At 41.3% G+C, this 15,520-nt stretch overlaps 1 protein-coding gene across 4 annotated transcripts in view; it reads left to right on the forward strand.

Moving 5' to 3' along the window:
* Positions 1–15,520, forward strand: part of kif26ba (kinesin family member 26Ba) — a 79,570-nt gene that overhangs the window by 23,927 nt on the left and 40,123 nt on the right. For all 4 annotated transcript variants that reach the window (XM_086026349.1, XM_086026352.1, XM_086026351.1 and 1 more), the window contains exons 3-4: positions 3,051–3,701; positions 12,477–12,658. In XM_086026349.1, coding sequence (XP_085882475.1) covers positions 3,051–3,701; positions 12,477–12,658 — 833 coding nt within the window. The remainder of the gene's footprint in view (positions 1–3,050; positions 3,702–12,476; positions 12,659–15,520) is intronic.

The following is a 15,520-nucleotide window of genomic DNA, read 5'->3' on the forward strand; positions in this document are numbered from 1 at the left end:
CCAAACGTTTTTTTTTTTTCAAGAATATGTTCTATGCAAGCCCACTACTTGAAACACGGCATTCTGATTAATAGTGCGTTTGTGCAATATGAGTGAGTTAAGCAGCAAAATCCACCCGTTTTTAGCCATCTCAGGGGGCGGCCATTTTGTCACTTCTTTTGACTGAAAATGACATCACAACTACCCAATTCTCAGGTTAACGACCAATCACGGCTCAGTTTTAGAAAATAGGCAAGCTGTGATTGATGAGCGCTGCGTAATTGTGATGTCATTTTCAGTTTCAACTAGTGGGCTTGCATAGAACATATTCTTGAAAAAATATGTTTGGGTTGAATTCCCCTTTAAAGGGAAATATGTTTGGGTTGAATTCCTCTTTAAAGGGAAATCAACCCAAAAATATTTTTTTAAGAATATGTTCTATGCAGGCCCACTAGTTGGAAGACGGCATTCTGATTAATATTGCCTTATTTAAACGGTTCTTTGAATTGCAATTGATATTTTTGTGTCACCCTGTATTTTGGGGCAAAATCCTGTGGTGTGCAGCTTTAAGCATAATGTTGTATGGTTCTCAACGATTGCAAACAAAGGTAATATCAAATATCATTAGTGGAATAACCTACAGAAAGGCCTGAAACTTGATATTGTGTATTATGGTAATATCGTGGTATAATCAAGTCAAATGGTTTCTCGCTGTTAACAGAGAGGAACAACCCCCTGAAAGATTGAAGACCATTCGAAAAATGTGGGTATAATGGGCTGTTAGTGCAGTGGGTGTGGGGTCAGTTCCGACTCAATGCCCCATTCAGAACCGCCCGGTCAATGACTGGTACATAGTCTGCACCAAGTCAGCTGTGATTGACTCCAGCCTCTGCAGTGACCTTGAACACAATAAGTGGTATAAAACCATGGATAGATGGACTGCTAGAATACTGACAAATCCAATGTGGACTGATATCATATGTGCTTTGTTTTGTTTGTCGTATCTGGCACATCCACAGAAAGATTATTGAGCCTACAGTGAAAAGTCAAGGCATGCATTCATGAATATCAGGGACAATTCAGCAAACAGGCCGTGAGCACCAGTCAGCACAAGATTTCAGATAAGTGCATGTGTGGTGTGGGTCATGCCAGTCAGGATTATGCATGTTTGGACGCTTGCCTGCTTGTATGTCAATGTTTAAAACGTATTTTCTCGTCAGTTTGTCCGACTAACAAGGTACTTATTATCCCAATGTACATCTTGAGCGTGTGTGTGTGTGTGTGTGCGTACCTGTGGTTTGTTGACACAAGCAGCTCTCTGGTTGAGAGGCTACTTTTTACCATCAGATGAAATGTGGCCTTGTGGCCTTGCACGCACACACACAAACACACAGAAGATGTATTGATTGACCGAGAAACTGTATGAGGTCCTTTATTAATAGATGCCCGCAAGTGTGTGCGTGTGTGTCAGACAGTGTATTACATTGACACTTTGCCATACCAAAAGGCCACCAAGAGTCACATCACCCACATAAACAGTTCCAGTAACAGTTAGTTAGCACTGCTGAGATGCTATTTCATCATCAAATCATTTGAAGATGTTTTTTTATTCCATTTGCCTTTCTTGGCTGGGGCCTGGCGTCTCCATTACACGAGCCCACCAAGTCACTCACTGTCTGATCTGCTTTCTGCCTGGTTTACCGCTTCATCAGCTATCACTTTGACGGATGCGTGCAAGTGGGAATACGAGGCGATCCGTGCAGATTATATACCTATTGACGAGATGCCCTCAGAAGTGAATCTCAATACGCCACTTATTGATCGGACTTCAACGGAGAGTTCATCAATGTGATTCATTTTCTTCCTGCCGAGCTTTCTCGCTGATGATGAAGTACTGACATGTTCCGTCTGAAAAGGATGTCTCTAGTGCGATGCAACAAGTGATGTCTTTTTATTGGCCTCAGCAAAACATGGAGACTAAAGTTAGTTTCCCTGCAAAGTATATTTTTTATTTTATTTTTTTTATTTTACCTGGCTTAAAATATGAAGGTACTCAGCCAACATGCTGAAACTAACTACCGTTGATGCCTGATGTCTAAATTACAGACACTCAGTGGTAATACCGCACGCAGTTTATGAAGCCTTGTTGAAAAGACGACATTATTATTAATAAAAATTGTATTTATAAAAGGATTTTTCAAGTCAAGCTACAGAGTGCTTTACATGATTCAAGCCTGAAAGCTTAATGAAAAACATTATGACACTGTGAACGCTTTCAGTTCCTGTGAATATGCTGCTGTGCACAGTGTGTACTCAAGGGGACTTAGCAGGAAACTGTATGAAAACACGATCATCTTATCACCTTAAACTGGATGATTATGTCTGTTCCGTGCACAGCTGCATATTCTTGCAGTGCCACTTTCCAACAAATGGAGACTCCTTTTTCATCTGCTTTAAGTACAAAATCCAATTGAATTCACTTATTTTTAAAATAACATTCTTAAAAAAGCAGAAGCTGATCTTTTTGTTTGCTTTAATCTCCTCTAAGCAAACAACTAGCAATTAGTGCGTTACAAATCAGCATGAATTGATAAGAGGAAATTTGGAACACTACTTATATTGTGTTTGTTGAAATGCATGCATTTTTCTGTCTTGTCTTAATCACCAATGAGCATTTTTTTTCTTTGGCATTTAGAATATTATGGTTAGGCAATTAATGTTTTGAATAGAACTGTTTTATCTTTGAAGACATTGTATATGTAAACAAACAAACAAAAAACATTATGCATCAATTTTACTTACCACCTAACCTGTTCAGGGTGGCAGACTGTTGGAGTCTATCTCAGCTGACATACCGGTACAGAAAAAGACAACCATTCACACTGACATTCACACCGCCACCGAGTGTGAACTGAACCCGCGCCGTGTGCATCTAAGTCACGCTAATGAACCGCTATTTCAGCAATAACTGTGATGCTTCGGTGTACTGAACTGGAAGTAAATAGAGTAGAATTTTTGCTATGTACTGTACTGCAGCCTAAACTCTTGTTTTTCCCCTCTTCTTCCCCTAGGACCCGTCCTTCCCCCTGCTCCTCCATGATAAGTTGCAAGTTCCCAACAGTTCCCGGCGGGCATGGAACGAGCATGACAGTCGCTGTGACGTGTGCGCCACTCACCTCACGCAGCTCAAACAGGAAGCCGTGCGCCTGGTGCTCACCCTGGACCAGTGGGATTTGTCTCCTTCCTCGTCCCCTCCTCCCTTCTTTGGGCGCTATGCATCCCAGGGAGCTTCCGGATCCAAGGAATGGCCCTCCTCGTTTCCCCCCTCCTCTTCCTCGTCATCCGCCGCTGCCGTTTCACACCTGACTCGCCCCTCATCGCCGTCACCTTCCCCGAGTCCCAGCCAGACGCCGACACCAAGCCCGAGCCACGCACCGTCCGCCCCTGGTCACGGGAGTCCTGCTGCTGGACAAATGGCCTCCTGTGCATCCTTGAACCAACAAGTGCACAGACTGGGCTCCAAACCCAGCTCACTGGGGCTCGGAGGTGGGACGGAAAGACGGAATGGGTCACCCAGTTCTGGAAAAACGGCCGTAGCCCAACAGCAAACTGTGGGTGCAGTAAACAGTCCGGGGAATAGCAGTACGAACAGCTGCAACAACACAGCAGGTCATCAGCACATTAACAGAGCGAATGGAGGAGTTACGCTCTATCCGTACCAGGTAGGCTTTTTCCAGACATACCCTAATTCTTCAAATAATGGCCCGTGGCCTTGATTTACTCAAGATCAAGAGAACAAGGCCTTCTATTTGAGAGGCGGTCTTGTTCAAATGCTTCTGTTAGGATGGCCCTGCACACTGATATCGTTGATTGTTGGTTGATAGAGAATTGTTACTTGCATTACAGTTGAAGCATTTATTTTTACTTCCTAGCTACTAATGTCATGCAAATTGGATGGGGAACAAATGATTCCCTACTTAAATTTCTGATGTAGCGCTCGCAAAAAGTTACTTTTCCTTTTTCCTCAAGTGGCATTTATTTGTTCAAGTGGTTCAAGGCATACTTTATATCAGAGTGGGGGCTGCTAGTTAAGAAAATTGGGTGTTATACCATTCATCCTGTTAAGGGTCAAGGGAGACTTCACCCTGAACTGGTGACCAGTTCACGACAGGGCACATGGGAAGACAGACTGAGACATCACTGAGTGGGAATTGAACCCACCGCTACATTATAATTGACCCCTATAACATGCTTGTTAGGTTGAGTCAAGGGTGTCAAACTCATTTTTGTCGTGGGCCACATTATAGGTACAGTTTCAACCGGAGGGCCGTTTGCGTACTGACCCCTATGCGCGACAATTTATGCCAATGAAAAGAAGAAAGTAGAAAGAAGAAGGAAGAAGAAAATGCTTGAAATATCTCAATGTTATTATTTATTACATATGACAATTTGAAATTTTGGTACAGATTTTACCAAGAGGTTGACATGCTTGATTCGCTTTCGCGGGCCACATAAAATGACGTGGCGGGCCAGATCTGGCCCCGGGGGCCTTGAGTTTGACACCTGTGCTCTGAATTGCCCATATTTGTGAATGTTAGCATACCGTACATGGTTGTTTGTATATGTGTGCCATGCGATTGACTCGCGACCAGTCCAGGGTGTACCCGGCCTCTGGCCCAAAGTCAGTTGAAATCAGTTTCCATTTACACGTGACCGTGAAATGAAAAAGCAAATGGATGGAGGGATTAGCCCAATCATTACTGGCTCCCATGATTTCAGACAATGTCAATAGTGGGGAGATAATCTGCTCTTATTAGTACAGCAGGCACGTAAAGAAAAGTGACATCTAATGCGTTTGCATTTGGGATGAATTAGTTAATATAGTATGGTTTGCTCATTAACTGACAACACGCTTGTCATTTTTACATCGTGTTTTCCTTTCATTCTCCCCTCCGCTATGCTCTTTCTTTAACTGTATATTAAATGCACTCACTTCATTGCATCCACTACAAGAGCTTTGCCAAATATTAGGCCTTTAAAAATATAATATTCCTCAGTTTGGATTGACACAATGAAATAAGTGTTATAAACATACACATCACACTAAGATCATTCTTCTAGCATGACAAAATTGGACCTGAGGTCCATGTCTATTCAACAGCAGCATTTTTTTTGTCACCAAGACCATGGAGACTGTTATAAATGTAATTCGAGAGACTTCTCAAGATGCTGAAATGGTTTAGGGGAGACAGGAAGAGAGGGAACAAGAATAGATAAGGGAGGAGGAGGAAGAAGGCCTGCAGTGATGAGCAGTCCAGAGGTGTACGTGACAGACTCCAGGGGAGATCCTGAGGTGTGTGTGCGCGGGAATGCAAACGTGTTCTACAGATGTAATAATTCATACAGTGATAATTAGAACTCTAGGGACTCTATGTCACACCACCACCCCCCGGTAACCCACTCATTTTACACTCATCCACTGTCTGTCCCACACACATGTACATGCACACACCCATTTTTTCTGCACTTACTTCCTTTGCTTATTTATCTTGTCTTGCTCAAACGCTATCTGCTTCATATTAATTCAATTTTCTCCACTGCTTTCCATACTTCTCCAATTGATATTCAGTGCAGGATTTGAATGAGATTGTGTTATAAATGAGATTGTGTTCTCTTAAAAAAACTAGTGACATTAGGCTGGCTTGTCTTTACATATGATGAGTGACAGTAAGTAAGTAGAGAACAACGGAGAATTGGAGCAGAACTCTAAAAGAATCCAATTTAATGCAAAAAAATCATATAGTTATGCAACAAGCCATATTTCTTCACGAAAAAAAATATATGATAATAAAAGTAAACATGTAATGTTACGAGAATTATGGTGGATTTTTGAAGTGAATGTCAAAATGTCCACAGCTTCCTTTCTGTCAAAGACCATAGTCATCGTTTAAAAATGTTTATTTTGATGAGCGGACAAATTCTTTGAATTTTGTAAAATAAACACATTTCCCATCAAAACAATGACATTTCTTCTTCAGAAATAAATGAGGGCTTTGTCTCGTCAGAATACAATGGTTTATGATATTATCCTTTTTTTTGGGTTCATTATTAGTTTACTCTTAACTCTAATTTAACTCTTATAATTCTGACTTGATTGTCAATTACAACTATTTTCTCACACATAAAACCAAAGTATTTAAAATTAGCAAAATTAGTCATTCATTTAATTCTGTGACTATATTCTCCCCTGTGGCCAATATACTCTTACAGCTGAAAATGTGAAAGAAATTACTGAAAGAAAACCTTTACATTATATTAGAGTAAGAGCATACACCACAGCAAACCGCAGCAAGGAAACGTCTTTTTAAATTATTTTCTCTTTGGCAGCGTACCTCTGGCAGTGTCAAGTCAGTGTTCAGTTTTGATACAGTCAGTGAGGTGCATTCAATGCGGTGCATGTCTCTGTTAGAGTTTGTGTCCCCTGTGGGAGGAGTGCAATGTCAGTGTTTCTGCTGTAAATTTTGACAGTAATGGCGGTTCGGCAGTAGAGGAGAAATAGAGCAGGATCATAAATCACCCGTGTTTAGACTCACACCCCTGAGAGACGGGAAGCAAAAGGGGGAGGAGCTGCCAACAGCGATGATCGAAAGGCGCTTTGTCAAGTGGAATATGGGGGGGATCGAAACAAAGTCATGTGGAGAGATGCTGAGGGAGACATGTTCGTAAAGGCAACAAAAGAGACATATCGTTCATGGAGTTTAAACGCAGTCCCTCGGGTTCATGTTGAGTCTATTTTTCTCAGCATAGTACGATTTTGTTGACATCGAGCTATCTCACAACGGCAAATAATTGTAAAATTCCAACTGAATGTAGACAGTAGGAAGACAAGGGAAAACAATCTAACTTTAAAACCATTAGTATAAAATATTTGAAATCATTTGGATGGTACACCGGCTTGGAGAATTGAATCTCTGTCGTTACAGTTAGAAGAACCTCTCTTATTTTAGTGGTCAGCTTGTTTATGTCAGTACTAGCGTCATTGCTAACTTCACTCTTCAGAGTTGTTTGCAGATATACACACGTTGCTGTACAATAAAAGCAAGGGTCTCAAACTCAACTTATCTGGGGTCTGCTGAAGGTAGAGTCTGGGCCGCATTAAGTATTCCACGAAAAAGGCTTTCGAGTATTCCAAAAAAAGTGCCAAAGGCTCCATTCTTCTCTATTAATAACCGTTCAGAACATGATCGGTTCCTCAGAACATGAAAGGTTTCTTCAGAATGTGAACAGGTTCTTCAGAAAGTAGCCTTTTCTTTCCTAGTCGTTGCTGCCAGGGACCTAGAAATGTTGACTCATAGACGGTTGACTGACAGAGTGAGGAAGCAGTTGAGACCCTAGAAGCTGGCTAGAAGATGGTCATCAGTTTAGGCTTGTAGCTATTTATATTTTGTTTCCTCCAAAAGGGTGTGAAACGGCCAGTGTTTTAAGCTCCGGGACCCATCTGATGATATGGTTAATATATTTCATGATGACAGACAGACACTGTCAAACTTCAGACATTGTGCTGTAAAGGCCCTGCAGATGGATAATGCAGGGCAGATCAGTGGCCCTTTGCTTTGAACAATAGCCACCAGTCCATTTCTCCTCCCTGTCATTATTCCCGCAATCCTCTTTCATTGCAAACAGCACTTGCATCGGGGCAGACATACATTGCGAGTTGCGCAGTGCTAGTGATGCCTGTGCTCTCATTAAGTGCGACCAAGGCTGCACGGGAATCTTTGGCTCTCTCCCGCCGTTGACTGTATCTGTTACCTGACAGGTCACAAATGCGCTGTCTTTGGCTAAATGACTTGCTAAAGTCACCCTTCTTTTCCAGAGAGACTAAACTAGCAGTCTGTAATGTGCACTTTTAACTCGTCTTCTTTGAATGGCTTTCCCGGCCACCTTCGCAATCATCTCACTCACCATGTAAGTTAGCTTGGACTGTCCCATCGCTCTCTTTGCTTGCTTTTTTGAAAATATCTTGTCGCCTCAGTTGACATGTTTTAAGATTGGCGACCGAAGTGCTGTCTTCCTCATCTCCCTGGTATTTTGCATACTTCTCAGCATGTCTAGTTGAGGCATGATGTCTGATGTTGTATTCCTTGTGCACTGCAACTTTCTCTGTAAATATAAAACACAACGGGGAGCCACTGTGCTGTACAAAAATATATTCCATCTCCTACTTTTCCTGAAATTGTATGTGTTCATTGCCAACCTTTCTCTTCACGGCGGTTTTATAGAAAAACATGACGAGGACTGGGTGTGAAGGTATATTTCCATCTTCATTTTGTCTTGCCAGAATCCTATTTCAACCAAGTGACTAACGTTTCAAATTTGCTTTGGATAATTTGTCAACAAACACCACCAAAAGCTGTAACATGCCTGAGCTTTGGAAGCTCTCAAAGCGGAAGTCAACCCAAACATATTTTTTTCAAGAAGATGTTCCCAGCAGGCCCACTAGTTGAAACGCGGCATTCTGCTAGCGCTCTGCCACTGGCGGCCATCTTACGTTGCCACTCGCTCAGCCCACCTAACTTGAATACAATGATTTCTCTGTGGCATTTTCACAGTATTTTCTGTATTTAGTGTATGGCATACGGTTGTAGCATTTAGTTCGGGAGAAGCGCGACATGCATATTTCGTCAGTAGAAAAGTAATTTTACATTTCTCATAAGGTATATCTCTGAGTGCTATTCAAAGATTTGTCACAACAATGAAATGAAAGCAAAGCCCATCGGGATAAAATTTGCATCAAATGTAAACTCTGTTTTTCACAATTCATGATACTGAGTGTATACTCTGAATGGTTGATGCAAACAGTGAAGTTCATCTTTGAGAGGCTCTCATTAGTCCATACAGGAATCCTAGCATAAAACACACACTGATAACAGTGCTTTCAGTGAAATACTGACAGTACCTGTCAGTAACAGTGGCAATGTAGGATGGCTGTCCTCTGGCTTTAGCCCCGATAGGCCTATTGATAGTCCATTCATATATACATTGTCGGGTCTAAGGCGCTAAGCGAAGGTCGTAGTCTACTCTGTAGGGTTCGAATCCCATTCCTGACAACATACTTTGGCATTACTAGCTAAAGAAGCCCTGAATCTGAATCCTCCTCATATCACAGGCCTCATACTGAAACCTCACATCTCCAAAACCCATCACTTTTCAGCAAACCAAGAAATAGCATGTTTGTTGAGCTGTTAAAATTTCACCCACCATCAAAGAGAGCAAGCCACTTACTTCCATTTGACATACTGTGCGGTGTGCATCTCTCCAATAAAAGATAAATAAAATAATACTCCAATAAAAGTAAATGATTTGCTTTGGAAGTTGAAAAGGAAAATGAGATTTTTTTTTAAATTCAGTTGCTCTGTGGCTTGTCCACTCTTGCCACTTCTTCTCACTTTCAATTTCCTTCAATGTACAACATCCTGTTTCATTGTCCCTCTTTTTCAGTGCATCACCTCCACTGTCTCTCCGCTTTTACTCAACTGCAGTAGAGCTGTTAGATTGGTTTACAGGTAGCCAGGTCATCTGTTCCCTTGATAGTAGCAGACAAGACCACACACACGCAGATGCATTACTCTTCATCCTAAATTTCAGGCCGCATTTTGGGGGTTTGACAGCATGGACTGCTTTTGGAAACAAGTGGGAGAATAAAATACATTTAAGAGAGACAGATGAGGAAGGTGAATGTTTTGGAAATGGAGGTTGGCTCACGAAGATAAACGAGCACAGTTTTACCCTGTTATTTTTTTTTTTTAACCAAGAGAAGAAAGGAACACAACAGAGGAAGAGGAGGGTTGATAGAATGCATGTGATTTTTTTTTTTCTCTTTTTGACCTCAAATGCTCCTTGGAACGTTGTCGCATTCATCAAATCCTATGCTTGCTCACGACGTTAGGTACTCCTGCACAATTTCAGTGATATCTGAAATAATGTAACATGACATCCAGCTGTATCGAGACATTTCAAAGGTAATAATGTTCAGCTTTGATTGACAATGTCAAAGAATAATTCCGAACAGTATAAATGTTCATCGCCAAGAGCCACGCTTTTGGTCCTGAGAAGTACAAGTCAAAAGAAGACACTTCTCTATTCATTAGTGTGAGAAATTGAAATTTGACTGGTAGTGTTATATTTAAAAATTCCGCTATAACATTATGCAACCTGAACATTAACATTGTACTTAAATATAGGAGATTAAAAGACTGTACTTCATGAATGATTCAATTAAAATGTACTGCACATTGAAGTTAATGAAAACATGCACCAGGTAAAAAAATGTATATGTTCAAACATTAAGGGAAAATGTAATGTACTAAAAAGTAAAATGCAAGTTCTATTAGCAAGTTCTGTAGTTCTATTGTGTACCACTGGACGGGACCTGCATACCACTAGTGGTACGAGTACCACACTGAGAATTACTGTTTTAGAATACTTACATTAACTTAATATAGGCGCTTACGTCAATGAATGTAAAAAAAAAAAAAAAAAAAGGAAAATGGCACATATTTTCAATAATATATTTTAACAAAACTTCCTACAGTAATGTGCCAATTTCGGGTTTGTCATTTCCCGTTAAAAGATACCCATTCAACAAACATTCACTCTCCAAATTTGTCCGGGGTCTAAATCTTTTCAGGCTCAGCCATAATGGAAATGTAATGTACTGTCATTTGTGCACATCTGATACAATGAACAAACATTTTATGATGCTGTTTCTAGATTGGAGCGCAGGGGACATTCACCCCACACATACTGGGTACATGTGCAATATCGTACACATGCATATGAAAATCAATAAAGTATTAGCACACTACTGAAAATTGCCTTCTTCTCACTCGACAAGATGAATAGACTTTGCTGGCTGGCCTTCCGCATAGCCTGCTAGACCCGCTTTCTAATAAGTGGTCACCGCAGCTTTAATAATGCAGTACTGGAAAGCTCAGCGAGCGACTGGAAATGGGCATCAATGCACAGAGGAGTGTCGTATAAACTATAGAGGCATCTCATTTACTGGAGGTGATTTATCAAGACAGCAAGCTGCATGCTTGGACCCTGTGATCCTTTTTGCAATAAATATGCACACACACACACACACACACACACACACACACACTCACAGGTGGACATGCAAGACTAGCTGCCCACAGGCATAATACATGTACATGCTTGCAGGCAATAAAATGTTTTAATAAAGAAATGGAAGCACAATAATCAATAATCCATATCTATTCTTCCAAGAGAAAATACACACGTCATCCACACACACATTATATCAATCGTGTGGCAGCAATTGTTTGGGATCTTACAGCGACTGATTTGAATATGTTTTAAGGTATGCATTTTATATTGTATGTAATACAGAGGAGTGATCCAATTGGAAAAAATAGTTTGTCAATATAAAACAATCTTCGTAGTGATGTTTGGAGTACAGTGCCTTGAGACACGTTTTTAATTAGTTCTCAACTCAAAACACTTTGTCTTTTTCGATTGAAATGAAAGGAGCTGCCGTGAATCTGTGCCAACCTCACCCCCCCCCAAAAAATTTTTTTTCTGTGTTTTTTAATCAAAAAACAGCACCCTATAATCTTGTGTTTTACAAAAACGTGCAGTAATAACATAATTAAATAGATTGTAAATAATTAAACAGTTTTTACCATTACTGTTGCTTCAATTAAGTGGACATCGTGCTCCTCTTTCTGGAACCGTACAATACAGACAAAGAAACACACACGTAGAGGAATTTCACAGCTGACTCAATGAGCTGCAGTAATATTAGTCAATTTTTCTCAAAGGATAAAGAAAATATGTCTGTGAGTGTTGTTATCGTCCGTCTACATGTGTTCCTCCATCATTTGTGTCCAATATCTGTTGCTTAAAGAATCGTAATACCGTGTCACATAGCCAAGGTCTATGGCGTTTTGCATTGCGGTTGCTTTAAACGTGCAATTATCTTGTGTGTTTGGTTTGCCAGTTAATTTCAACAGGGTGCGGCAATAAACAGCTTGAAGTCTCTTTTCTGAACAGTTGTTGACTATTTGGCAAACGGATGCTAGTTGTGATGTCAGTTGAAGTCACTGCTATCACACAGCACTGATATCATAATTTTCAAAGCAAAAAAAATGGTCATTCACATCCCCCAAGTTGCCTTGGAAACAGCGTAGTGACAACCATCCATATAACGGGGATTAAAAAAGTGTTCAGGGGAACAAATGAGCCACCAACATTTGATGAAATATTAGCTGAAGTGATTAGTTGGGAAATTGCTGGTCTATCTAAACATGCACTGGTTCCTTTGGTCAACATTTTTTCCAGGTTTGTAGCCTTCATACCTTAGTCGTTGTTGTTTTTTCATGTCAGTTCCAAGTATAAAAACACAATTCAATAACAGTGGTTGTGATCTTACTGAACTTTCCTCATCCTTCATTTCTCTGTTGTCTCTGAATTAGATCTCCCAGATGGTGTCGGAGGCATCCAGAGAAGGTTTGACCGAGGCTGCCCTGAACCGCTACAACACACACTCCCCTTCACACACCAACACAACACCACACACAAACTCACCTTCACACACCGTGACGACGACCACCACATCACAGAGCACGGGTTCATCTGCAGCCGCCTTTTTTGCCAGGTAAGACGCACTCAGTTCAGCATGCGGCATGTACTTGGTAAAGATTCTGGAATATATAAACATTGGAAAACAATCCTCACTAAAATCATTTCTCAATTCAGTTCAGTCCAATTCATGAATGCGTCCTTCAGCGGTGCCATCTGTTCATTTATTTTTGTAGCATTATACTTCCCTACATATATTCTGTTACATTTACGCAAGTGACTTTTTGGATCTAAATTAATACATGTGATTTTGTATTGAATGTATTATTGTAGTTAAAGTGACGTTGTTGGGCCCGATCTGAATTTGCACAGTCCTATTTGATATTCGTGTCGCTGACATTCATACTCTGCTTTAGAAAATAACAAATCAGAAATGACTCAGTATTTGAGTATTTTTTTTTTCCCATTATTCTAAAGTAACAGTACTCTTACTTGGGTACAATTTTTGGCTGCTCTCCCCACCTCATGTCACAGGTGAGCTTGAAGCCGAGCCCAGCTGACTTTTAGAGGAGTGGTGAACATTGGACTCAGCCAATTACAGGGCAACCACTCATACTCACATTCACTCTTTGTCTAATTTAGAATCTTCACTGAATCAAACATGCATGTTTTTGCAGGATGGAAGGAAGCTTGAGTACCCGAAGAAAATCACACACGGGTTCACACCCAGAACCTCCAAATTGTTATGCAGATGTGAAAATCACTCGACCATTGTGTCACCTCTATGAAGGCATCACAAAACCCGCCGACAAAAAGCCAAAGAAAAAGTCACGATTTTTCTAAAATGTCACGCGAAATGGTGGTTTAACGTGACATAAGGCCAATAAGACATGACTGTTGAGGATGTCAATTATTGATGACTAAGGACGGGAAGCTCAAAATGAACACTAAATAATAAATGGTAACAAAGGCTGAGATTATGTCATCAAAGCATCCGAGGCACTGTCCAAATTCACACTGAGCAAGCAATACCGATATAGTACTTCTATAAATACAATTAAAGGTCACTCTTATTGTCCTTCTTCGCCCAGTCTATATCTCACTGACGTGCTCCTCCAGCGTTACTTTCTTAACCCTCAAAGTGTCATGAGCAGCTTGTAAATTCAAGCGGAACTCACACAAACACGTAATCATGCTGTCTTTTTTTTTCGTTTTGCTTCTGTCACCTTTGAACTGGGAGGCAACCGGGCCATTTCACACAAGCGCGCGCACGGTCAGACACACATCTGGCTGACATTCCAAGCGCGCACAAGCAGCTGTCTTTAGGCCCGCTTACAAGCATCCGCGTCTACGGCGAAACAACAAATACTGTAGTTGTCTTAATGCTGCAGGCGTCAAGTGTGTTGTCGTGTATTTGCCTTCTCTTTGTTGCCGTATAATTGGATTGTGTATCGTCTGACTGTTTTCTCTTTAAGATGTCAAAAGGGACAAAGTGGTTCCTTTGTTCCAAACGTGACCTTCACGCATACACCCCAATTGCTTCACACATCCGACACCTGTGCACGTGTGTGTGTCGCAAGGCTAATTGTGAACACAAAACTGTTTACGCCGTCCTTTTTGCTGGTTTTGTCCACGCGTTGAAGGCAGATGCAGCCAAGCAGGGGCTGCTAAATCCCACGGCTGCCATGCTCTTTACCCTTCCACGTGAACCGAATGCAGACACCCCCATTAGACACACACACACACACACGTACGCACGCACATAGTAAATCCCTACGTCCATTTGCTGGCTCCATGCCATTGTCCCGCCTTCATTCATTTCTCTTTTTCTCATTCCTTGATTCTTTTCTTCCTTCAACGTCCCTCTCTCAATCCTCCTGACTCCACACTGACCTCCTCCATGCCGCCGTTAATGCGTGTATGACTAATATCTTTCATCAGTGCCAATGGCTCCGTGAATAGAGTATGTCGCTCTCACACCGCGGTGGGGCTCTGTCGTTTCCCCCCCGTGCCGCAGTGGCCCTCTGGGGACATTGAGTAAAAAGATGGAGACACACGCTGTACATGCTAGGTGTGTGCGTGCGTGTGCGTGCGTTCCTACTGGGGGAAGGGAGTTTGTATCAGTGCAGGAATTTTTTACGGCATGCTCTGGCGATTGCCTCTTTGGGGATTTGTGCGGTCGGTGTGCATGCATAGCCGGAGGTAGCAGGGTAAATGAATTGGTCCCAAGTGATTTGGAGGATTGGAAAGGTGTTGTTATTTTGGAAGCCGAACAGCTAATAGTGAGGGGGAGGCTCTCTCTTCTTCCCGCCGTGTCTTTTTAATAGCTAAATGACACCTGGTCGTGAATTTAGCCGTGAATCACAACACACGATGTTGAAGACAGAAAATCCAGAGATGGCTTTTAATTACTCGTCATAATCTCAGATCAACTGCACGGCCAATGCAAGAGCTGTGGAAAAAATCATCAACCGCACCTTTACGCAGATAAGAATGCTTACTTTTGATTGACACTTTTGAACGGATTTAATTGGTCTGTTTATTATTGTTGTTGTAGTTTACAGTGGTATGCACCTGACCTGAATTATACTGAGAGCTCGTGTTGTATACCTCGCACGCAGTCTGGCTAGCCAACTAAAAGCTAATAATGTGACTCAAAAGTCGTGCTAACATTTCCAACTGTAATTTTCGACTGAAATTTGCTTCATATTGGTTGCCTAACCTTAAGTATTTATTGGCACCATGAGGAAGGCTGCCTAACATGAAGGACTTTGTAACATTAACCCAGAAGTTACTGAATATTCTTAGTATCAATTGTTCTACTGATCATCCAAATGATTAATTGATGAATCGCGTAAAATTTAGCACTATTAAGCAACAAAATGTACATGCGAGGTACAGGTATTATTCACGTATCACCTTCCACACTACAACATCT

This window comes from Filicampus tigris, chromosome 3, assembly GCF_054856515.1.
Source record: "Filicampus tigris isolate MCC_2025a chromosome 3, RoL_Ftig_1.0, whole genome shotgun sequence".
In the NCBI taxonomy this organism is placed as follows: Eukaryota; Metazoa; Chordata; class Actinopteri; order Syngnathiformes; family Syngnathidae; genus Filicampus; species Filicampus tigris.